This window comes from Trachinotus anak, unplaced genomic scaffold (genome assembly GCF_046630095.1).
Source record: "Trachinotus anak isolate AG129_WGS33_773 ecotype Australia unplaced genomic scaffold, CSIRO_AGI_Tana_v1 ptg000004l, whole genome shotgun sequence".
NCBI lineage: Eukaryota > Metazoa > Chordata > Actinopteri > Carangiformes > Carangidae > Trachinotus > Trachinotus anak.
The window spans coordinates 19,842,684-19,869,212 of record NW_027273855.1 but is presented as its reverse complement, the minus strand read 5'-3'; the positions used below and the strand labels follow the sequence as shown (position 1 = coordinate 19,869,212).

Genomic DNA, 26,529 nt, shown 5'->3' with positions numbered 1-26,529 from the left:
CTGTAGGAAGTCTACCTGGTACAATATGAGTACACTCATGCTCCTGATATTTTGAACCATATCCCCTTCGGTTTTGCTCACATGCATACCCACATCTTCATATATTCATCCAAACACAATCTGCAGCAAACATCTTCTTATTATTACACATCCCATATTTTTTATAAAAATACTTCCTGTGGTTTCCTTTGAGCACCAACATTTCTAACCGTTAAAACTAGTGTGGAATTTCAAATTTGAACAACAGAACAACTTCACCTTACTTTAACTAATACACTATGAACAAAAGTATACAGCATAAAGGTAAATACAGACAGCACATTTGCTTTTTATGTTATACTTTGTTTATTTGTTGCAGATATAAACATAATACAATAATAATGCTTGGTCAGCGAACCAAATGGTCAGTGTATCAATATGATGCAACAAACAGATTTCTGCATTACTAATAGGTTTTAGTTAAAAAGAATAAAGAGTAAAACTTAAATATTATTTAGAAAAATTGACATTTTCGAAAAATGTTGCAATGTCACCTTAAACGTCATCAATATCACCACTAACACTACCAAAAAACAGAAGAAAGAAAGAACTGCATATTAAAGGTTCCCTGTGGAGTTTTTTTTTTTTTTGAATGGGGAGGATGTTTTGTTTGTCTCAAGCATGTACGAGGAAACACATGCATGTGTGCACATGGGGTGGACACAGTCCTGCCAATGGTTTCACACTATTCCCCTGATCAACAGGCAACAGTAACACGCAAGTATGTTGCAATGTGCCAGAAAAGGCAGAGAAGAAGAAGGTTAGATGAGGAAGGAAATGCATTCATCACATTTGTTAGACCCCAGAGGTACACGGTGTGTTTTGGTGAGTAACACAAAATGTAAGCATAGCTTTTCTTTGTTTACAAGAAATAAAACTCCACAGGGCACCTTTCTCTGTATTCATACAAACACACAGACATCAAACAAGATCTTTGTTTTGCTGTAGTTTGTAGTCTGTAGTTTCCTTTGAGTACTGAACCAGGGTCAGCTTCTACTCCCCTTTTCCTAACCTGCACAACTAGTCAGAGTGGAATTTCAAAATCGATGAAATTCAGTCTTCAATTAAAATGTTTGTTAAGCAAAGTGGTCAACATGTCAGTATCATGCAACTCAGAGATTTTGGTAATGCTAGGTTGACAAAAGGCAGAGGGCACATCTTTATCACTCTCTTTAGCTTAGGAGTGCAAAATTGACACATAAAAATTGCCTTAGTAAATGTTGTGGACCTATCTGAAGTCAAGTTTGACAGGAGATAAATTGAAAACAACCCCTGCCCCGTCCCCCAAGAAGAAGACAAAACTGTGTATTAACTGAATCACACATGCAATGACGGTAGGAAAACAAGGCCTATGACAATAAGGAGCCTGTTCATGATGCAGGAGGCCAGTGTTGGCTGACCTCTTTTCAGGTTTTACTTAGCGCAATTATCTGATTAACTGCCTTTGTGAAAGAGGCCCCTTATACACAAAATTAGAACACAAACTTTTACTTCTTGTAAAGTAAAGTTCGCATAGTATGTGTTAATTAGCATCAAACTGTTAATGGATTTAATTCTACTAATCAAATATTTGTATCGAATCTCTTATGCGGAATTGCCCTTTAAATTGTTATGTTCCCAGCCCAGTAAAATAGAGGTGAACACAATTTGCTTGTGTTGCTTAAAGCATTTGACATTTTTAAAAACACCACAACATATATTTTCAATGTCCTGTGTTTAGTTTCACTAATACACACTCCTCACTGATAATAATTTTCATCCGAATGTCTAAAAAAAACGATTATTTCAATAATAAAAAAATGGCTAGTTTACAGTCAGTACTGAGTGGTGGCAGAAGTTTTAAAGAACAAAACCTTGGCCCCTAAATAATGTGTGGCTAGATACCATTAAGCCTTAGAATGAGATACTTCTGAAACACTGGTTTCAGTATGTTCTTGTCTACATTGTCCACATTAGAAAAAGAACAAAAACAAACTAAATAGGTTGTTGCAAAAGAGGTGTGTCATGGCTGTGGAAAATGCAAGGAACTTGAGTAAAGGCCCGTCCACACCAAGAACAAGAAGAACTATAGCGATAACGATGTTGGCATCCACACTGAATGATGACGTTCTGTAAACAGTGGCGCCAAGCACACACTGAGCACACCAGCAGTGATGGAGCAAAATGCAAAACACTTACCACTGATCCCAAGGGGGAGCCAGACTGCACCCCAGATGTTCTATAAATTGTTTAGTTTATGAAACAGGGGTTTTTGAACCTTAGTGATGACTCTCTCAACTGCCATGTTGAACGTGTCATGTCGACCTGTCAGCCATGTGTTATGCCTACTTTGTTGTACAGCAGTTCTGTATGTCGGGCTTAAGCAGCTCTGGTTGGTGCAGCAGGCACCTGCCTGTGAACTCATATGTATTCTAATTGGCTTTCTATCATTCATCAAATCGCTCTGAAAGTGATCCCAAAGATATTGTTTGATATAGTTGTGATGGGGACTCAACCACCTGAGTTAGAACGATTTTTAAAACAATAGTTCTTTGTGTGGACAGCCATTAAGTCTATATACTGATGGCAAAAAGAAATATATCACTGCAATAAAATGAAAATATCATAATGAAAATTACGCAAACAAATGATCACATTTTCTTGAAAATAATAACGAACAGTAGTCATCCAGCAGTCCAGCATATCCCTTGTTGCAGCTCCCTCTGCTTGACACCTCATGGAACCAATGAGCATCTGAATGTGCAGCTGCAAGGTGCTGAGACTTTTCTGGAGGAAACGGGGACTAAGCTGCTGGTTCTTGGCAGGCAGAGGTCATGTCTCCAGCCGTTGTGTTGCAGGACGTCCCACAGGTTCTCAGTGGGGTTGAGGTCAGGGGATGTGGCAGGCTGAGATGCCATCTGCCAACCAGCAGTCTTCAGGGCAAGTGTGACCTGGTGACCAGAGATTTTCTACTGATGAATGGTGGCGTTGCTGCACATGATGAGTTGCTGCACAACTTCATCTCTGCAAAACATGACATCACGGAACTCAGGAAACTAAGTGTGGCATCTGTCTCAGAGGGATCTGAACTTTAAATTAGGATCTTTTTCACGATGACATGAGTCGAATTTCTCCTGCTGGACCTCAGAGTACTCACAGTAATCCTCTGTGAATGTCAAGTTGTAAGTGGTGCTGCCTCACTGCTGGTCCTAAAGCTTCAGTGAAATTGACACATTTCTGTCAAGCCAAAGCTTTGCTTTCCTAAAATGTTTCTTTTCCATCAGTATATATAGTATAAAACATTATTTCCACATAGCCCCAGATAACAGGGTTAGGGTTCGGGTTTTTTTTTAATATATGTTCAAAGTGATTTCTTGACAAAACATAACCTTAAAGAATCTGAAAAAAAAGCAAATACAAACATTTACAGCCAAGAAGATGGCCCGTGAGTGATGAACATTAATGGGAATGAATGAGTTTTGATCACCACATTGGAAAATTTTTATTTTTTCTCATACACTTGCAAAAGGTATGCTTTTTAATGCCCACATCTATGAGTTGAAAGTGATGACCCCCCCCCGTCACTTTTCCCACTTGTGTTTTTTGACTTTCACTAGTAGTGGTGGTGGTGGGGGGGGGGGTAACTGTCATTGAATTTCTAGAAAAGAAAACATTTACACTCAAAAATTTGGACACACTTTCTCATTCTAGGATATAAAAAGATAGAAGTGCAGATAACATACTTATCTGCAATTAAGTGAAGTACAGATAAGTATGTTGTTTATAACAGGCTGATTTTAACTTACTGCTTTCTGCTTCTTGTACCATTTGGGAAACTGTAGGTTACATACTATATGGATGACATGCCACTTTTAAAGTCTAGTTATAACACACAATATGTCCAACAGGGCAGTTGGGGTGGATACCCAACACTAGCAAAGACCTCTACGAGTTCAGTTTCACACACATAAATTATATTAAATTATATTTCTAATTGAAATCAAATATTGACAGAAAAGTTATAAACTAAATAAGAGCCCAGACACAAAATAGATGACCCCACAGTGTCTGTGACACACCCTCTTGTGATTATGTTGGAGCCTTGAGCAACTTTTATCAGTGTTGCCTCACTTTTGTGATGGAGTATACACTGTACTTGAAATGTATATGCAATGTACAGAGTGGGAGATTCTGACTCAGGGACCCACAGTACATTTTTTCACTGGGGCCCCTAACAGGAAGATATTTTTTAAAGTTTATCTCACTCATACAAACAGGTTCATTGTCAAGATATGTTCTTTCAGCTTATTGGAAATCCAGACGAGTGACAATGGAAAAACCAACATAAAGTGTCTTATTAAGGTGTTGGGCCACAATGTGCCACCAGAACAGCTTCAGCTCCTTGGCGTTTATTCTACAAGTCTCTCTTCTGGAGGGATGAACATCATTCTTCCAAAAGATATTCCCTCACTTGGTGTTTTGATGATGGTGGTGGAGAGCACTACTATGTGAGTCCAAAATCTCCAATAGATGTTCAGTTGGGTTGAGATGTGGTGACTGAGAAGGCCATAGTATATAATTCACATCGTTTTCATACTTGTCAAACCATCAGGTGACTCCTTGTGCCGTATAGTCAGGTGCATTTTCATCTTGTTTTTTCCAGTCTTTTCCCTTAATTTGTTTCACCTGTATGCGTACATGATAATTATGAGGATAACAGTTCCTAAGAAATACTGAAGTAGTTTTATACATCAGAATCAAAGACAGGTATTGAATTAATTTTTTCAACTTCATAATCACTCATTTTTATATAGTGTAGACTTGGAGCAAATGGGTTTCGGCCTTTTCTTCTAATCCAAACTGCCCGTGGGTGTTGCTTTTGCAAAGATCAACTTCTTTCTGCTTTATTGTATTTGTCCCCTGCTTTTCGTTGAAATCTTGCTCTTCATTGCCAGGATCACTGTCACCCTTGACTCATGGCAAATCTCGTTCTGTGTCACACAACACAAGCACACAATGATACCTAACATGTTCGTAAAAGCCTTGTTGGGCAGTGGCTGGTCTGAAATCACTGGAGGGGACAAAGTCTACTGTCTTGATACAGTCTTCTGTATTCCGTGAGATTTATGGTTTTATAAGTTCTCACTGAGGGCTTTTAACTTTCAAAACTAGCCAGAGTCAGAAAATTTCACCCCACTCCACTGAAGACATGTCAGTGACTAAATACAATGTTGTCTTTTCATTATTCATACAACTTTCAAAGGCCTAATCAACTCATATATGTGATGCTTTATTGGTTTTGTGAATTGTCCTTCTAGGGGTCACATGGACACGTATTATGATGATCCCATTATGATACATTACATGGGATGTCAGTATTACAGAGACCTTAAAGATAACTTTTTGATCCATTTTTAGCCACAAGGTAGTTGGTAGTTACACAAAACCACTGAATTTGTTCTTGATTAAATCATTTCTATCTTAGACTAAATTGAATGTCTAAATTGTACAGTGGGACTCTTGTGTTGAGGTTGAGTGCTGTGTGACCACATGATGTAGTGTGGCTCGAAAGAGAAAGGCATGTGATTTCTGATTTGGTTTCAGTGTTTACGGCAGTAAAATGTTGGTCTGGGAAAGCACCTTATTTTCTGTACTTTGGTTCAATGGATACTGGTAAAACAGGTATTTATTATGAGAGTTTCCACCAATAATGTCAGGTTTTAGCCAAAATCTGTTCTGTCACTTTTTCTTGGATCTCCATTGTAGCTCTTTGTTGCACTCTAAATCTCACCACTATTGCATCTAAATCTCATGCTGTCAAAGCTTGTATTTCCACAGCATGTGTTTTTCAACACTTTCAATAATTCTGATACCTCAATGTCTCAAGGATTTAATTGTAAAACATGAGCACCCTCTACTGGCCAAACAAATAACATGCAGCCAAAGAGAAAACACCGTTGATATTCCCAGTATTTCACAGTTGGTGAGAGATTATGCTTCTGTGTTTTTTGTATGCAGTATGCAGTAAGGATGTACCAACTATTCAGCTTGATGGATGATAATGACTGCACTCTTAATGCAATAGCTTAACAAACACAAGCCTTCCTACTCCGACCTGTCCTCACGGTCAATTGCCCTTGAGGTGAAATCCCCTGTAAACCACATGACACAAGGGAAGAAAGATACAGGAACTAAAACAAATCAAAACTGAAGAATCTGTCATTTTACAAAAGGAGGAATTCTTACATATTAGCTTATAGACATGTTATTTAAAAGTCTTTTAAAGTGAGATTTAGTCAAGTGTTTGAAACTAATAAAATGCAGAAAAAATTAGTAAAATGCAAAAGGAAAAGTTCAACATTTTGACAAATACACTACTTTGCTTTCTTGATAGGATTTAGATGAGAAGATCAATGCAACATTACAACATTTTTTCTCTTTCTTCGTAGTTTAATAAATGAACTAGAAATGCAGTAATGTCTTTTTACTTAATCTGTCACACAGGACTGTGCTCATGTTTTCTTTCCAGCTTTGTTTTCAGTTCATTTTTGCTACAACATATCCAAAACTTCAGGACAGTGTCATGAATCGTAAAACGAACTGCTGAATGAGCTGTGGAAATTACATTGTGGTTATTACAGTGTTGTTCCATAATGTGTGGTACAGTGATTATTAAGTGTATACATACACTGAGTAGAGGCATAGATTCATGATTGCAACTACTTGGAAGTTTGATTCAGGCAAATTAGCTCTGCAGATATGTAAATTTGGCTTTGCACAAAGGAAGGCATGTCAACATTGGTATTACAGATAAGAGAGATCTGAGTCAAGTGTTTGGATTTGTTATTGCCCACTTGACAATCAGACTGAATTGCCATTTCATTTCACTGAACAAATCTACAGTCATCACAAGAAAATTCCTGTCGCTAAATGTCAGAAAACAAGGTGTGGTGGTGGGACGTTGCATTACATGTATCATTTTTATCAGCGTCAGAGAGGAGGACTGCAAATCTGTAATCTCAGCTTCTGAGTCATAGTGGTGATATTCGGCGAGTTGTTTTGACAATTCTTCTGGAAAAATAGAGAAAATTACAGGAAGGAAGAAAAGCTTCTGGAATTATGGAGCACCTTAGCCCTAAAGGTTCCTTCTAGCATGAGCAGTTGCTCAGAGAAGGGATGAGGACTTTTATGGAGCGTAAGAGTTTCTCATGCAGAGGAGAAAATGACTGCTTAAAGCAGCGGCAGGGCAAAAGTTGTATTAAAAACAGGAAAAAAGTACAGTGCTACAATAAAATTGAAAAATGAGATAGCGTGGGGATGATATTTGTGGTTGATCATGATCTCAGCAGATACAACGCTAAGTAGAGGGATATTATTATGCTCTCTGTTGTTTCACAGCCTTGTCGTGTTTCATTCTCATCAAATATGTATGTTTTGTGAGCTAACAAAACAGCAGTGACGTACACAGGGAACATAGTTTAGATAGGACAGGACCCCCCAGAGTCTAGACGCTGGTGGTGGTGGAGTAAAGTCGACAGGTGGTTAATGTAAACTGGAGGTAATGCTGGTGATGGGGAGGGGGTGGGTTGTACAATAGAAGGTGTGAAAGACAGAATGACAGAATTGTACTGACGTTCAAATAGCATCTTGAGGGCCAATTGGCTCCAAGACAGATTGTTGGCTTAGACATGGTGACGTCAGAAATGACAGAATGAGAAACAGCAGAAATTCACCCACAGAGGAATAAAGGAAAAATGTAAAAAGAGATGACCTTTGTTTTGATCGTATTATTATGCACTGTAGTTTGTACGCTGAGGGTCTAAATGAGTTCATCATACCTTAAAACCATATTTACTCTCTGAGACGGATGCTCTTGTTTCTTCCTCACTGATACACACATGCACACACAATAGCATAACAACACACCAATAAAGATTATTCATTCTTTACTGTATAGATGATGAGTGACTCATTTGCATATTTGCATATTTGTTGCTTCTTTTCTTACTTTATTAATTAATTTATTATTTTTTAGTTCATTGATCTACCTGCTTGTCAGTGGCCTAAAGCAGAAAGGCATTTCTCCAGAAGACACTAAACCTCGATCATTCACTCACTTCCTTTATTCAATACGGTGTCTATTGGAGTATGCGTCCTTGTTTGTTTTTTTTAACCACCTGTCATTGTACAGAATTAGTCCTCATTAATGTAGTTACAGCTTACCTTGACACTGCCCCAGTCTATTAGTCTGTCAGGAACACTATGAAGTACATAGTAGGCAGGGAGCCAGATTTCAACCTCGTCCTAACCCAGTGTCTCTGTAACTAATATGAGCTTCTACATAAAAAGCTGGTTTGAGTTGGCACCTCACATCAGAGGTGTCACATTCAGTTTTGTCAACTCCAGATGGCTTAACGCTGAGTTAAGCCTCACCTCATTACACCTCTGCGCAACAACAGATCACGGCCCTGTCGTTCAGGGGTTAGCTAAAGGTCCCAGCTTCCCCAGCTGCATGGTCTCCCTGTATATGTATGAGTTTCCACAGGTGCTTTGTTGCCTCCCAGACATGCATTTTACTAGTAACATTACAGCACATAATCTTAACCAAGCCACTGATCTCAGAGCTGGAGCTGGTCTCCAGGTGCTGCACTGTTGCTGCACACTGTTCCTACATACAATGTATGGGGTTCAGGGCAGACGATGAATTCCCTTACAAGAATGAATAAAATATAATGTAACTTAAACCACTGTGTCACAGTGCCTTGACAGTATGCAGGCAGAAACCTATCCTATAACATCTTATCCTCCCATGGTCATGTTCACAATGCTGGCTTTTTATAAAGCAGCTTTTACCACCTGTCAGAAACTCACTGTGAATCCTCAAACAGTTGGAAATGTAATGAAGGCTACGAATCCATACCACACAACTCCTACAGGACCTGCTCTGGTCTCACTGCATCTGCTGATGAGAGTTTACGATGCATTAAAGTGATGAATTAATGACACAAGTTCTGCAAATAATGGCCGTTGCTCATACATTTTTGGAGAAACTCAATGCAAGACATGATATTGTGCCTTTCCTTGCTGTTCTTTTCATCGACAGGTGTAGCAAACAGGGTTTTGATATGCAAACGGTTTATTAAGGGTTTCTGGATCTATTCATCGCTAACAGCTTATACCCTCACACAACCAGCTTGACACCGAAGATGTTTCTTAGTATTTGCATGGTTAAATACAGTGGCATTCCTCTTCAGCTGGATTTTTTGCATGGCATTGTTTGGTCAAGGAGGGCTTGAAATTCATCATCCAGAAAGGTGTCATATACTAAAATTATATTGCAATATTAATAAATGTTTCCATCGGAGTCATACATACGTACAGTACATTCATACATTTTTTTGTGTTATTATATGTTACACATCAAAGCTGCAAGACATAATATGTGTAAATCGAATCCTTTATTGCAACCCCCCCCCCCCACAAAAACCCTCATAAGCAGAGTCAGGCAGATGTAAGTTCCAGGTTTGGGCTGGATCTACTTTGGGTGCGTTAATGAAAACAAACTGTGGCAACCAAAACCTTATTTTCTGGTGTTTATCATTATACATTTATCCTTGTTAGGATGGTACTCAGGGACATGTCACTAGAAATAACATCTCTGTCTTTCTTATTTACACTTGCAGTGGCAAGGAATAGTGAGTGAACACTTCTGAATTCTCTGCATTAATGCATAGATTTAACTTAAAAGATGTTCAGATCTAAAATACAATTACAAACAAATACAATTTGTTTCATTTAAGAACACACAAATTGTTGTACTGGTCATGTCCATACTGAAAACATCACTCACATTGTAGTGGGAAAACCAACTTAAAGACTAATGACAGCAACAAATGCTAATTGGTCTTTTGAACAACACTCAAACATTTTGAGTTTGCTATTCCCAAGAAACATCTGATGATATGAACCATCCCTTGAAAAAAAAAGACATTTCAGAACACTTAAGCAAAGAACGATTGATTTGCATAAAGTTGCAAGGGTTACAGTCATTAACATAACATAGAACCTTAGAGTAACGGCTAAAGGCTTAAAGGAATCGTAGGAGCTCGTTAACATCTGTGATCATGAGTCTACATTACGCAAATTATAGAGCATGATGTCGTGGTAGAACATCATGGAGGAAGCTGCTGTTCTCCAAGAAAAAAAAAACCAAACTGTGAGCCTGAAGAGGAGAGCAGCTTGACACTGGGGAAATGTTTAATGGGCTGATGAAACCAAAAGTGAATTGTTTGGGAAGAATCTCAAAGGAGTTTTAAATCGATCGTTTGGGAAGAAGTACAGTTGAGGGAGCATCATGATTTGGGGCTGCTCTGCTGCCTCTGGGTGTGGACAGCTCGGCATCATCAAGGGCAAAGTGAATTCCCAAGTTTATCTCTTATAGGATGATGTCAGGGTGGCTGTCCACCTGCTGAAGCTGAGAAGAAGCTAGGTGATGCAGCAGGACAATGACCCTCAACATCTAAAGGGAATCTACTTCAGAATGACTTCAAACAAAGAAAACCTTGTAGAGCAGCCCAGTCAGAGTTCAGGCTTTAACTGAATACAAATGCTATGAAATGACCTGAAGTGAAACATTCACACCAGACATCCTCAGAATATGTCTTGAGCTGAAACAATTGAGGTTTGACCAGTCAAAGTGTTCACTCACTTTTTTCATGTTTAATTGTTGTGTTCAATAAAGACCCAAAAGATTATAATAGTGTGTTATTAGCTTAAGCACATTGTGTTTGCCTACACTTGTGACTTATCTGAAGATCAAATCACACTTAATAACCAATTAATGCAAATAGCAAGAAAATCAATCAAAATTGGAAATCTTATATGACTTTAAGGACTTTAAGCCTCCTTAAACCAGTGAAACAGACAGTAGATCTATGCTATATTATCTTGTGTGTATGATCTTCCTTATGCAAAACATAGAAACTGTGGTGCCTATGTGGATACAATTCCAGTCAGGCGCTTTCATTGCTGCCTCAGTAATCCAACAATAAACACCCACACCCCGAAATTTTACAAAATGACAGAGACAGGAGGTATTTCAGAGAAGGTGAATTGTATTGTTTTAAAATTGAAGGACATTGGAGAAGACTAGGAACGCATGCTATGTGCTCTCCCAAAATACACATCATCAGTGACAGACTTTGTTAAATGTGTTCCATCTACTTTTAGCTTCCATATGAAGGTTTTTGGCACTTAAGAGCATTTTAAGCTATTTAAAATTAGTCAGTCATTAACTGACAATCTACAACAAATAATGGTATTTGCAGTAACAGGTTCAAAGAAGACTTTATCAGTGAGTCTTGAGATGTGAGAAATTGGGAAATGCATAATTTAACCTCACCTTAAGTGTAGTCTCGGGCTGTGAATTTCCCTTACATGACCAAACAAGTAGGAGTCAGAAAAAACTGTGTATGAACATCCCAGTATTCATGTTTAAATATCAGTACAAAAACAAAACAAAACACAACATAATTTTTTAATACAAAATTATAAATTAGAATATCATAAAACAAAACACACAAAACCTAGATGACAGTAAGCATAGATAGGAACACAGACCCGGAAAAATGAAAACATTATGGCATTTAGACATGCACATTACATTGAAAGACATTATACAGATCAGGAGGTATGCAGCTAATGCAAAACAAAATACGCAGGACAGAACATTAGGTATTCACAGAGGCACAACATGCTCGTGCACAGAGCAATGTCCCCTGTGTACCAGGTTTGCTGTGCAATTAGGGAGATAGTTAAGAAAAGGCACCCACAACTCATCAAAAACCATCTCATTCTTCTGCAAGATGGAACTCAAGTGCTCTGTTGGCAAAACCATAAAGATTTCTCCTTACCACTGGTTAACAGTAGGGGGTCTGGGCTTAATCCATTGGAACAGAATGCATCCTCCTGCTAATAGCAGAAGATTGTTCATAAGTTTCTGCTGGACATTTATCAGAGAGAGCCCTTGTCCTGTAAGATTCAGCAGAAACGAACCAGGATTCATTTGTGTTTCTTTATCAAAACTAGAGTTAAGTCCCTGTGAGACTTTCTCCCAGAAAAATTAAATATCAGAGGGCAGTGCCAGATGTAAGACCTCCTTCTTGCATCTGACACAGAGACCTGACAAATCCAAGGATAGAAAATATGAAGGGAATGGGGGGTGTACTGAGAAGGATCCTGTACTCTGTTAGCTTGAGGGATTTTACCTATTGACTTCACTGCATCAGACTATGCTCAGTTGTAAAACAGAAAGTTAGGCATTGCAAGCCCCTTTAGCAGTTGCACTGTCTTAAAATTGAGACATGTTTTTTTCCCATGCCAGACAAATTGGGAAATAGATTTTTTAATATCAGAAAAAAAGACTTCTAAACTGTATCTTCCTCTTGTTTTTTTCAATAAGAAAAAAATAACTGCCAAAAACTTAATTTAATGGTTTAAGGTCTGAATCAGATTAAGGGTTTTAGAAAAAATTTAATTTGTCAAGTGTAAATCTTGTGTGTAAATGCAACATTAAATAGTATATAGCAGGTAGCAAAGACAACTAGTGTCAAAAATGGCTATATTTGTGATGTGTATCGGTCATGGTATTCATACACTTTAGTGGTCCAAACTCCAAACTCAGCCTTTGTATTCTATCCAAGAATTTCTAGGACAGAGTATTATGAATTTATATGATGAAAATAGTTTTAACATTTCAACAAATGAAATAAAGGCACAATTGTATATATTATAAAGAGGTAGTCACTGTATAACTCCATAAAGAAAAGAAAGACACAATATTTCTAAGTTGTGTTGTAGTGTCAAAATTGGCAAGAAAAAGGCCAGTTATGTTTTCACTGGTTATTGTCGGAGTAGTATGATAATATGGAATAAAAAATATAATTGCTTTTTAGTTCATATACCAATTATTTATATAAACTGTTTAGGATCATGTCTGTGTGCCTATATGTTTGTTGTCACATCTAATAATTACAGCTTTTCATCTAGTTTATGCCTAAGGAACCATGTAATAAATTTACAACCTGAAAGGCATATCTGTTATTTTCTGACCATATCAATTACAGGTTTATTCAAATGGATGTTCACAGAGTGTGATTTATAGTTTAGATATCTGTATTTTGTTAATACCTCAAATGAGAAATTCCAAAAACAGGCCCATTTTACTCAAATGGGAACATTTCTGATATAAACAACACCATCAACATCCATAACTTGTATTTAATTGTTGGTCATACTTCTTTTTAGATGGAAAAAACAGATTTGTTTCTGTTTATAAATAGCAGATTAGATCAATAAACAACTTTGATTACTTATTTTGTTTTTAACTCTACTGATTTACATATCATGTGACATGTTGGTTTAAGTAGCAGTTAACACATATTACTTCCTATTCACAAAATGCCTTGCTGTTCTTTTTTCTAACAGCTCAAAGGGACAGTGAACAGGTAGAGGCTGACAGAGAGGATGTAGCTCCTTCAACACAATCTCCAGAGGACAATTCTACAGATGCTGTTCCCTTTTCCCAGCCTGCCACTGAGCCAGCCCCACCACAAATAGACCCTCCAGAAAAAGCAAAGGAGCCAGTAAACAGTGGTGTGTCTAAGCAACAATCTGAAGAATCTGATCCCTCAATACCACCCACCCGAGCAAAATCTAGTCCATCTCAAGCCGCACAATCCTCAACCACCTCAGCACCCAGACATCATGAATCTGGGGCCCTTATAGTCACTAAGACTGCATACGTCATACCAAAGAAGCAGTCAGGACCGCAGCCTCCGTCCGTGTCAGCCTCAGCATCATGCCAGAAATCTTCTTCTGCCCCCACACTGCTGAATGAAACCCGAAACTTGCCAGTGCCTCCTGCGCCCAGTGCTCCCTCCTCTAGACCCTCTCAGCCCAACAACCAGGTCAGACAGAGCATCCAGCGCTCTCTTACCAGCATCCTGTTCAAAAGGTGAGAACTGTTGTACAGAACCTCAGTCTGGGATTCTTTGATAGTGTAAAACAGTACAAGTATAATATAAAGTATAGTGATGGTTCGAAGAGCCAAAACTATGGCTTTGTACCTTGAGGTACTATATCTAAGGAGGAAGATACAGCATTAAATTTACCACCATTCATTTCAGCACCAGGTTTTTATTGTTATATTGTGTCTTTATATTTGTCTTTATGTGTGTGTGTGTGTGTGTGTGTGTGTGTGTGTGCGTGTGCGTGCGTGCGCGTGCGTGCGTGTGTGTGTGTGTGTGTATATACATATACACTTTAATTATTATTAAATTATTATTATAATACTGACCAGATTACATACCTGTCATCAATCTACATTTCAGTAACATTTTCAAAGTACGCACATTTTGGAAATTATATGACTCACACATCATTGACAGAAAACAGATTATTCTCACATCACATTGCAGTCTCCAGGGACGTGTAATTTGAGGCTGTTGCAATTTTACAACAATTAAGGTGTAAAAATTGCTTCTCAGTCTGTTACTAATGATGCCCAACAAATGTGATCACAAACTGTCTTTTTGTTTGTTAAGGGTATGTGACTGTGAGGACTTGGAAATGTCAGAGAGTGATGCTGCAAAGCTTGTCGCAAACATCGAGATGGAGATGTTCAACATATTCCGCAACACTGACAGCAAATACATGAACAAGTACAGAACTATAATGTTCAACATAAAAGACCCAAGAAACAAGGTTTGTTTTACACTGATAACCTAATTCTGTTTTGTGATCTTTGTTTTACATTAGATTTGAATAGTACCCATAATATTGCAGAAATCTCTATATTGAGGTTTTTAGTGAGCATAGTTATTTATGTTTTAGCAAACTGATGGTTATGGGTTCCCTCTAGGGCCTGTTGTATCGGGTTGTACGTGGAGAAATCAGTCCCTTCAGACTGGTCAGGATGAGCCAGAAGGATATGCAGGCTACAAAGGCACCAGAACCAAGTCCAAAAGAAACACCAGAGGTAAAGTGTCATTGGTGTTAAACACAAAAACCAAAGCAGAATCAGATATTACACTTGCACTTGTTATCGGGCTTCAGAAAGGTCAAACTATGGTTGTGTCAGATGTGGTTATGTTCTTCCATTGGTTGTGTCTGTCTAGGTTAAAGATACAGCTGCTAAAGCAACAAGTTTGCAGCAGAAACCAGAAGCAGTGAAGGTTGATTTGCCCAGTTTGAATCCTGCTAGACCCAATAGAAGATCCAACAAAAGACCTGATAGCATGGTGTGTATCTACTCATTTGCATTAAATTGGTGGAATTGCACATTTATATATGCTCATTATATTGTCCTTCCTGCTCTGTATAAACATTTCTCATCAAAGGCCAAGGATGTCTTTTTGGATTAAGTCTGTTGTTTGTGTGTTTTGTGTTGGGATAGGTTGCTTCCCAGGAACTGAAGAGAAGTCTTCCTGTTCCTGCCCTAAAGACCAGAACAAATTCAAGCCAGGGCAGTGCCACACCAGATATTCTCACCTGTATGCTTAAGGACACAACATCAGAGCACAAAGCTCACCTCTTTGACCTGAAATGCAAGATTTGCACAGGTGAATTGAAGAGATGTTTGACAATAGCTGTGCAATACCTAGTAGATATTAAATGACTACATGTTGTTACTTTTAGTTATTCTAAGATTGTTATTCCTTCCCAAAGGCCAGATACTACCTGCAGAAGAGGAGGAACCGACAAAGAAAAAACCCAAGGTTTCTGAAACAAAAGATAAGCATGAACCCTATTGGAGAAAGTCGGCAGGAGATGACTCTCCTCTCCGCGTACCACCTGACTCACCTGACCTGGATTCTCCAACATCTCCCTTAATGGAATCCTCACCCCGCCTTATCATTGACTCTCCAGCACTGACAATAGTAGAATCCCCTGCTTCCCCCATAATGGATTCTCCAGCCTCCCCTACTTTAGAGTCTCCTGCTTCCCCTGTCACAGAGTCCCCTGCTTCCCCAACTCCAGACATTCCTAAAGCTACTATACCAAAGAGGGCATATGCACCAGTTGTGATTCCAGCTGTCTCCACCGTAAGCATCACAAGACGCGATCCCCGCACTGCTGCAAGCAGGTTCTCTGCATCATCTAGTAGCGCCTTAGGTCTCAACACAACCCATAACCAATCAGCCCCTTATGCCCCTCTTAAAGAAACTAGCTCTGCCTCGCCCTCTGCACCAGCATCATCACTACCACCAACAAAAACTTTACCTAAATCTATCTTAATGAAGCCATCCTCCTCAGCAGATCCCAGACTCTATGGCACATCCTCAAGGTATGTTAAGACCTGTGGAAGTATAAATCTAATGAAATGTATTCTGTTTTATTCTGTTTTAGGTAATATGCATTAAACCAAAATCCGCATATTGTGTGGTTATGATTGCTATTGTGCCACTGTGGCTTGTATTTCAGGACCGTGATCTTTGAATCACCATCTGATGGTGAGACGGCTCAGTTCCTGGCTAAGCAAGACATACTGTGGAAAGGCTTCTTAAACATGCTCACAGTCGCCAAGTTTGTAACCAAGGGATATCTGGTTTCAGGATCTGCTGAAAACCTTAAAGGGGTATAGTGCTGCAGAATGATAACTTTTATTCACACAGCGGTATCAAACAAGTCTGTCATTGTCACTGGAACTTACTATTGCTTACTGTTTTTGTCATGTATGTAGGATCTCCCTGATACCATACAAATTGGAGGACGAATCATGCCTGAAACAGTGTGGGATTATGTTGCAAAACTAAAGACCTCTGTTACAAAGGCAAGCAGTATATATAGTATTTTCTTTGGCACTGTATATAATGATATTGAAAATATATCAGTATCATGTATCTTATTTTGTTTGTTTTGTGCTTATTAGGAGTTATGTGTGATCCGTTTTCAACCTGCAACAGAGGAGGAAGAGGTAGCCTATGTCTCCCTGTTCTCGTACTTCAGCAGCAGAGGTCGTTTTGGTGTTGTCGCCAATAGCAGCCGTTCCATCAAGGATGTGTACCTTATGCCGCTCAGTGCAAAGGAATCAATACCATCCTTGCTACAACCTTTTGAAGGGCCAGGTGAGATAATTCCTCGACTACATCTTACAGACTTGCATAATTAACATTTTCATTATTTGTCTTGGACAAGCACCTACATATATTTACAGTATCAAGAGTAACAGCTTGTATTCAGCTACAGTATCTCACAAAAATGTATCATCTTTGACCTGCTGTTGTTCTTCCATTTTAATGACATTGTTTATGGGGTCAGATTGAGGGAGGATGACATGAGAAAATTCAATTCAGTTCAATTTAGTTGAGTTCAAATCACTTTATTTATCCCCAAGGAATTTAAAAGGCCCCCCCAAAAAAACATAAATAACATTAGTAAATCCATAAATAACATTGGTAAAATCCACAAATAACATTGGTAAAATCCACAAATAACATTGGTAAAATCCATAAATTGTTAAGAAAGTGCAGTAGTGCAGCTCTTAGTTGGCTGAATGTCTGTGGGCCTAAATGAGGTGGGATTAGGAATTAAGGAGCTGGACAGCCCTGGGAACAAATGTTGCCCTTCTCCTCTGAGTCCTGCAGCCTGGACAGTGGAGTCTGCATCCTGAGTAGAGCCACTCAAACACAGGGAAAAGGATGTGTGAGGGGTCCTGTAAGATCCTGCGAGCTGATTTATTAGTCTGCTGATCGCATAGAGCAGATAGAGCTCTAACCAGTGTCCAATAATTTTGGAGCAGAAGAAATTTACAAAACACTATCTCAACTTCTCTCTCAAATCTCTTGTTGTCTTAGTTGGCTGCAACTAATTGATTAAGCAACCAACTTACTTCTATAGGGATGTAATGTGTAAATCTGACAACTATGTTAATATTTTATTTGTATTTTGCAATCATATAGGCCTGAGCTGCACAGAACAGTCACATTCATTGAATAGGCCACATAGGTTTACAATCTAAACTGCCACAGGCCATGAGAACTTGGTATATGATATTGCCATTCTTGACTTGTAGTGAACTTGACTGATGTATCTGCCTTTGTGAGCTGTAAAGCTCTGAATGTTTTTTTTTTATTTATTTATTTATTTTTTATCAGGTGTCAGTATTTAGCCTCAGACAACAAAAATAGACGAAAACCTAAATTAAATAAAAGCTAAATATTTAATGTGCACTTAATGCTTTCAACCACATTTGTATATTAATATTAAGATTGTTGGGCCATATTTTGAGAATATAGACGACAGCTGTCAGAGGTGTTTACCCGGAAACAGTATAATTTTGTTAATTTCAGTTTTAAGGTTCTGTTGTGATTTTGATTTCATCTTGCAGTTTTTGATGTAAGCTCAGGATGTAGAAATACATGTTGTTTTAATTGTTGGTATTGTTATTATTATTGGTTTATTGATAAATCAGTCACTGGTCAAAGCCCTAAAAAGTCCTACACCAGTACCCATTTATGTCTGTTTTGTGAATCTGAATATTATCTAACCTTTCTGACCAACATTTGTTCTAATATTTTTTTTTGCCCCGCTTTTCTTTATTTCACAGGGCTCGAAAAAAACCGGCCCAATCTTCTTCTGGGTCTAGCAATCATCCAGAGGTCAAAACGTCCAGGAAACTTACCTCAGGAAATTGAAGAGAAGAGACCCAAAGTTCATATGTCCAAAGATCCTATGTGGATCCCAAAACCTCCTGTCCTCTATGGTTCTGACAAATTGGAGATATTCCAACCCTATGATCCAGAGACCCCTGCTAGTACCACCCCTCCTGGTTCGCCATCGTGCCCTGGGTCACCATCAGATTTTTCATCTTCTAGCTCAGTTACTGTACCTTCTCTTTTGACTTCCATGAGAGCGACTCCCCCTGTTTCTACCTCAGCAATTGTTGCTGTCACTCAGTCCCCCTCCAATAGCATCTCTGACAAGAATCCCACTACTACTACATCCAATAATAAGACACCACTGCAATCTATCATGAAGACTTTGTTTGGCAATAAGAAAGAATCTTCTGATGGAAGTTCTGAAACAACAACACTAAGTGCTAAGAAGACTCCAGTGTTTTCTCAGATGTCCAGATCAATGGTGGATCCAATTGTCCAACAATATGGGCAGAAATCAAAAGTAAAAGAAATAGAAGAGGAAAATGACTTTGACAGACCATATGATCCAGAGGACGAGTATGATCCAGCCATGGGATTTGGATTGGTTGCTTCACAGAACATAGAAAAAATTAAGAGAGATGACCCTGCATTATCAGGCTTTGTAGATGATGATGTAGCCTATGATCCAGAGGATGAGACTATCTTTGAAGATATCCAGAGTGATACTGTTGTTACAAAGGCCCCTGTTCCAACTCAAACATCAGATTCTCCAACATGTCCAACACCACCTTCCACCCAAGTTGTGTCATCAGCTGCCAGTGTCACTCCAGTGCAAACTTCTACCCCAGCTGCAGTAATGCAGAACCTTCCTACAGGCACTGTGGTTGTCTCAGCTGCAACACTGACAGAACAACAGCGCATGCTTGAGGAGCTCAATAAGCAGATTGAAGAGCAAAAACGGCAGTTGAAAGAGCAGGAAGAGGCACTGCGTCAACAGAGAGAGGCTGTCGGTATGTTCATGGCTCACTTTTCTGTTTCTGATTCGCTGATGTCTCCACCAACAAAATCTTTGCCCCCGAGTCAACTGTCATCTCTGCAGAGTGGCACAATGCAAACAGAATCAAAGCCTTCAGAATCAACAGACAAGACCAGCAACCCTACAGAGACTGTGGACAAATCAAATGTGGATTCACAATCTGTTAAACATGAAGACAACAATGCCATCCCTACTTTAAAAAATGACACAGATACTGTTACAGAGCAAGATGAAACACAGGAAAATGTTGAGGATAGTGACAAGTATTCCTCTGCTGGAGAGATTGAAGATTCTGATGTAGCTTATGACCCTGAGGATGAATCACTTTTTAATGAAATTCAAGAGGATGTATTTCAAGGAGGCAGTATAAAGACACGTGATTTATCAGGGCATAGTTTCAGCCGCAAGCGTGCTCCTTCAAATTCATACCACAGCAGAAAGCGAAGGCTGTCACCAAGGAAACGAAGTCATCGTGAAAAGGAGCATAGAAGTCCTTCAAGAAGGTCACAGCGGCATTCTCCTTCACATTCCCGGAGACGTAGAGAAAGGGATAGACACAGAAGAAGTGAAAGGGACAGGTCAAGGCATAGAGCTAGAAACCAGTCTGAACGCCAGGGTCACCATCATAAAGAGCATTCTACACGCCGACATTCTCGTGGCCGTAAACGATCCCCATCATCTCCTAGAAAAGAAGATTCTGTGTCCCTTTCACCAAAACAGCACAGGAGATCTTCCCCTCAAGTCCTTGAGAAATCAAAACATGCAAGAGTTCTGTGTAATGCTCCAGACTCTGTTGTTGGACAATTTGTAGAGAGTAACACATCATCATCTATCCCAGTTACTATTAAAAGTGACCCTGATGGACATCAGTTAAAATGTAATCTTGCTGAGAGCCCTGATAAAGACTTTTCCCCCAATTCATACGAACTTCTTCACACTGTGAAGCTTGAGAATTCAGACCCACCAAAATCCCACAATCTTCAAAACAATCCAGTCAGTTGTTCTACACAGGTGGATAAACTATCTCTACAGGAAACCCTGCTTAAAAACAAAATTGAAAGTACAGTTCCTCTCAGAGAACTTGATCCACCCATCCGAGATTCTCCTCAGAGCCCTGATCCAGAACCACAGTTCTTGAAACCTAACAGCATAGAAGAGAAAGACTCTGTTAAGACTGAGGAAATCAGAGATCCTGAGACACATACTAGTGTCCCAATGAAATTTGTTAAAGTTGAAAATAATTTTCTGTCTTTTGATGGTCAAGCAACAGTTTCCAATATACAAGGGTCTATTGTGGGAAGTCCAACATCAAATGTTAGAAATTTGGATTATGGTAATCTAAATCTACAGGGGAAAGGTTTCAAAGATCAATGCATGATTGGGGTACACCAACAGTTAGGAGGGGAAAGTCCAGGCTTAAAGCATCCAGAAATGATGGGTCAAGGTGGTGGACATTCAAAACTAGCCAGAGGCTCAGATATTCAGGGCTCTGGATCCGAAATAGACCCTGTGGCAAAGCACCCAAAGAATCCAGGATCAGATATGAAAGAACCTGAACATAGTGGACAACAGATAGAGCTAAGAGAAACTGGAACTGAATATCCAGACATGCAGGGCATGAGCCCCAGTGTTTGGGGTTCTCGATCACACATACAACACCGAAGGACAGGGATGCAGAGTTTAGAGGCAAATATGAGAGAACCAGGTATTCAGCATCTAGCTCCAGTCATCAGTGGCTTGGGGATGAGAGGTCCAATGCAAGATAATTCAAACATGGGAGAATCAGGCCTACACAGTCAAAGGAGAGATCCAATCATGAAGGGCCCTTTGTCAGATAGATGTGGACCTGACATAAGCAGCTCAGAGTCAAGGGTCCCTTCTTCAGCTATGTATCATCTAAGGGGTCCACAGATAGACGTTAGGTCTCCAGATATTATAGAAGGAGGTAGAGCCCAGAACGATAGGGGTCAAAGTCCACATACTGGGGGTATGAGATCTGCTATGATGGGTGGAAGTATAAGAGATCTGAGTCCAGATATAAGAAGTCCAGGTTCATCTTTTAGGGACTCAAGAAGTGTTCAAAAGCAATCAAGACATGATGGCATTCCAGCTTTAGAAGAAAGAGGCCATCAGAAAGGAAGTTTTCAGCCACAAGGAAGAAATACAGACTTTAGTAGGGTGGGTCGAGAAAGAAATTTTGATTCAAATACATCTACAGGTTCAGTAGGTGGAGTTCTAAGAACAGATAGACTATCCCCGTCAATGGCCAATGAAAGTCAAGGCCCACAAAGAGGTCAAGATGTACTTCTAAGAGGACCAAGGTTAAACAAAAATTATGAAAGTGGTGGGTCTAACATGTCCTGCATTGGACAAGACAGTAGTGGGCCTGGAGGACATTTCAAGGAGCCAAAGGCAGATATTAGGGCTGAAAGCAGTGTGCATGGCCTGGACATGAGAGAAATTATGCATGAATCAAGAAAGCAAGATATGACAGGAGGAAGTTATATGGGGCCTGGTCAAGATATGGATAGTGCGGTTGGCTCACATACAGGGGGTGATAGAAGTGAGTCACATGCAAGGAGTTCCAACACAGAAATTGGAGAAACAAGTCCAAATAGGAGAGATGCAGGCGTGCAAGGAAGAAATCCAGGTCCAGGGCTAGAGAGGAGAAATGATCAAATGGATCAAGAAGACAGACATCCCATACCAGACATTACAAATCCAGATTGGAGTGTTCCAGCACTATGTGGTGTTGGTCTTGATATGAGGGGTCATGGGAGTCAAAATAAAAGTCTTGGCCCACATTCAAGGAATCCAGATTGGAATAGCCCAGGGTCAGATATAAGAGATGATTGGAGAGGCCCAGATAGGAGAAGTTCAGTTAGAGGAAAGCCATTTATTCAAGATGAATGGATGGTCCATCACTTGGAGAGTCAGGGGCCTGACAGAGGACCAGTGGGTTCAGATTTCATGGCACCAGGGCCTGAAAGAAGAGGACCTGGTATGGAGGTCCCAATGCAAGACAGGGGAGGAGCAGGTGGTCCAAATTTCAGGAGACCGGAGTCTGAGAGGAGAGGTCCAACTATGGACATTCTAGGACCTGGCACGAGGGGACCAGGGGTTGACAGGAGAGGTCAAGCTTTGGACGGTCCTGGAACTGACAGCAGGGGACCTGTAGGTCCACAGTTCAGGGGGAAAGGACCTGAGAGGAAAGGCCCACCTATGGAAGGTCAGGGACCTGACATGAGAGGACCAGTAGGTACAGATTTCAGGGGACCGTGGCCTGAAAAGAGAGTTCCTGATATGGTTGGTCCAGGGCCTGACAGGAGAGGACCAGGAGATCAAGATGTTTGGGGAACTGGGCCTGAGAGGAGAGGTCCAGCTATGGAGTGCCCTGGAATTGACAGGCGAGGACCTCAAGGTCCAGATTTCAGAGGACCAGGATCTGAAAGGAGAGGTCCTGCTATCGATGGTCCTGGGACTGACAGGAGAGGACCTGTAGGTCCAGATTTCAGGGGACCAGGACCTGAAAACAGAAACTTATCAATGGTGGGTCCTGGGCCTGGCACAGCGGGGCCTGGAGGTCCAGATTTCAGAGGGCCAGGGCCTGAGAGAAGAAGTTTTTCTGTGGAGGGTCCTGGACCTGACAGTAGAGGACCTGGGGGTCCAGATTTCAGAGGAGCAGGGCCTGAAAGGAGAGGTCCACCTATGGAGGCTGTAGGACCTGACAGAAGAGGACCAGGAGGTCCAGATTTCAGTGGACCAGGGCCTGATAGGAGAGGTCCTGCTATGGGTGGTCAGGGTCCTGACAGGAGAGAATCAGGAGTTCCCAATTTTACTAGGCCAGGACATGAAAGGAGAGGCCCATTTATAGACAGTCAAGAGCCTGACAAGAGAGGATCAGGAGGTCCAGATTTCTGGGGACAACGCCCTGAAAGGAGAGGACCAGAAGGTCCAAACTTAAGAGGACCAGGATGTGAAAGGAGAGGTCCCTCTATGGAGGGTCAGGGACCTGACAGGAGAGGACCAGGAGATCAAAATGCTGGTGGACTTGGTCCTGATAAGAGAGGACCACATATGGGGGGTCCTGGGCCTGACTTCATCAGACTGGGGCCTGAAAAAAATGGTCCATGTATAGAAGGTCCAGGGCCACACAGTCAAGGACAGGGAGAACCATACTTCAGGGGTCCTGGGCCTGAAAGGGGACATCCCAATATGGGGAGGGCAGGACCTAACAGGAGAGGGCCAGGAGGTCCAATTATGAGGCGACCAGGGCTTCAGCATTCAGGTCCAAACACAGAGGAGCTTGAGCCTAACAAGAGACATCCAGAGGGTCCAAATTTCAGGGGATCTGGGCCAGAAAGAAGACCTCCAAATATGGAGGGAACAGAAAACAGCAGGAACTTTCCCGGAGGCCCACAGTTCAGGGGTCCAGGTTCTGAATTTAGAGGTCCATATGCTGAGAGCCGAGGGCCTGACAGGAGAGAATCAGGAGGCCCAGGCTTCAGAGAACCTGGGCCTGAATGGAGAGGCCTAAATATGGAGGGCCCAGGACCTGATTGGAGAAGATCAGGTGGTCCAGACTTAAGAGGCCCAGGAATCAGGCAGAGAGGTCCAAATACAGATGGTCTTAGACACAACAGAAGAGATGACTTGGGAGGGGCTGACTTTGGGGGATCAGAACCTATTCAAGAAAGTCCAGATATAGATGGCCCGGGACCTGATAGAACAGACCAAAACTTGAGGGGTCCAAGGCCTGTGAGGAGGACCTTTAGAGGACCAGGGCCAGATATAAGCAGTCTAAATCAGGGTGACAGATGGAAAGGGACAGACACAGAAGAACCATGGTCAGATGGAAGAGCGCCCAATATGGAGGCTGTTGTAAATGAAAGAGAATATTCAGGAGATCACTGGGAAAGACATGGCAACAGGGGTCCACCGCCTATACAAGAGGGTCCAGATGAGCTGGGTCAAGAACATAGCAGGCCAGTTCCTCATAGTGAATGGAGAGGCCCTGAAGGTAGGGGGCCAACACCTATGCAGGAAAGACCAAATATGTCTTTTTCAGGACCCTTGAGGGGTCCCGGAGATGATTGGAGTGGCCCTGATTGTAGGGGTACTTGGCCTACACCAGATGATCCTGATATGATGTGGCCACCTGGGAGTGAATGGAGAGAGCCTGATAGAAGGGGTGCTCGGCCAAACAGAAGGGGAATGAGGCCATTTTTCAGAGGGGGAAGAGAACCATATATTCGAGGACAAGGCCATGATAGAAGAGGTTCAGGCATTAGAGGACAAGGATTGGAGGGGGGTCCAGATATGAGAAATGATTGGAGGCAGCCAGCATGGAACATGGAAGGACCTGGTGCTCATAGGGGAGGCCCAGACTTGATGAATTCATGCCCAAACAGGAGAGGATTTGAGATGGAGGGTCTTAATAGAATAGACCCAGGAGGTCCAGATCTAAGGCGCCCAGGGCCAGGAAACAGAAGTTCAAACATTGAGGGTCCAGGGACTGATGGGAGGTTTTCAGATTGTGGGGGGCTAGGAAGTGCAGACATGGAAAGCCATGGACCAGGTAGACAAGGATATGAGCATGACTTTAGAAGGGAAAGGAGAGGTCCAAACATAGGAAGGCCAGGGCCTGATAAAAGTTCAGATATAAGACATGGGCCTGAGGTTCTTAGCTCTGATAGAAGAGGTCCTGACATGATGGGCACAGGTTTAGACTTACAGGGGTCTGAGCCACTCGTGAAGAATGACATGCAGGCTATGAGATTTTCAGATAAATCTGTATTTCATTTCAGTAGTCCTCAACAGGTTAGCAGATTCCAGGGCCCTAATAATCCACATTCTGCACTGTTTAGTGGGCCCCCAGGCCTTGCTCCAAACACTAGAGGAAATTCATGCCCAGATTTTGACATCTCACAAAATCAGCAATCAGTAAAACCCCAGAGACACAGAGCTGCCTTACTTCCTACTCCAACAGAAGGTCTCATACGCTTCCCAAATCATATGATCAGCAATCCTGATGTCTTCAGCCCAAAACAAAAACACATGGGTTATTCTACAGATAGGGAGTGGATCAGAGGTAGACCAGTGAGTCACAAAAGAGTCTTAGTCCATGGGCAAGGAGAGGAGCAAGAGAAAAATACTGCTGGTAAAATAAGCACATCTGTAGATGCAAACACAGGTGTTGGAATGGGGAGAGAAACTGATAAAAAGGGGAATTTTGATGTTTCTGTTGAAACTAAAACTAATCAAAGTGATGGAAATAAAAGCAATGTTGAGCCAAGTTAGAGGCAGGCAAATAATCATGGGCCCTTCAGGACAGTAAGGCTGTTGAACTAGACCTGCAAAAATAGTACCCTCACATTGGATAGAAATACTACAGTATAACACACACTGAATGTATTTTTCTTAAGGAAAATGGTTGTCCATGTCTTTTGTACAGTCAAAGCCATGCAAGATCAGATATTGTAGCATTCTGGAAATGCTTCATTATATTCTAGTTCTGTCTTTTGTTTAAAGTAAATGCATTTTTTTTTAATGTGATTAGGACTAAATGCCTCTTAAACTTAATTGATAACCTGTGCATTGAACTCAATGTGCATTTCTATTTGGAAATAGCCAGAAATGTTTTGTACAGAAAATGTACAGTTTTTGTTGTTTTTTTTTTGTTTGTTTTTGTTTTTTTTTGTTTTTTTCTAACATAGCCATAGCATCAGTACAGTAACCTTGATCTGGCTTTTATGTTCCTCTGCTGATAAAAGATTGTTTGTTTCAAGTCAATAAAATGACATATACCTTTTTAAA

At 40.7% G+C, this 26,529-nt stretch overlaps 1 protein-coding gene across 2 annotated transcripts in view; it reads left to right on the top strand.

Moving 5' to 3' along the window:
- The window catches only part of LOC139620826 (uncharacterized), a 34,151-nt gene extending 7,622 nt beyond the window's left edge, over positions 1–26,529 (top strand). For both annotated transcript variants that reach the window (XM_071476752.1, XM_071476751.1), the window contains exons 8-17: positions 13,504–14,032; positions 14,622–14,781; positions 14,939–15,055; positions 15,195–15,317; positions 15,473–15,638; positions 15,745–16,363; positions 16,501–16,654; positions 16,760–16,849; positions 16,949–17,144; positions 18,626–26,529. In XM_071476752.1, coding sequence (XP_071332853.1) covers positions 13,504–14,032; positions 14,622–14,781; positions 14,939–15,055; positions 15,195–15,317; positions 15,473–15,638; positions 15,745–16,363; positions 16,501–16,654; positions 16,760–16,849; positions 16,949–17,144; positions 18,626–26,013 — 9,542 coding nt within the window. In that variant the 3' untranslated portion in view covers positions 26,014–26,529. The remainder of the gene's footprint in view (positions 1–13,503; positions 14,033–14,621; positions 14,782–14,938; positions 15,056–15,194; positions 15,318–15,472; positions 15,639–15,744; positions 16,364–16,500; positions 16,655–16,759; positions 16,850–16,948; positions 17,145–18,625) is intronic.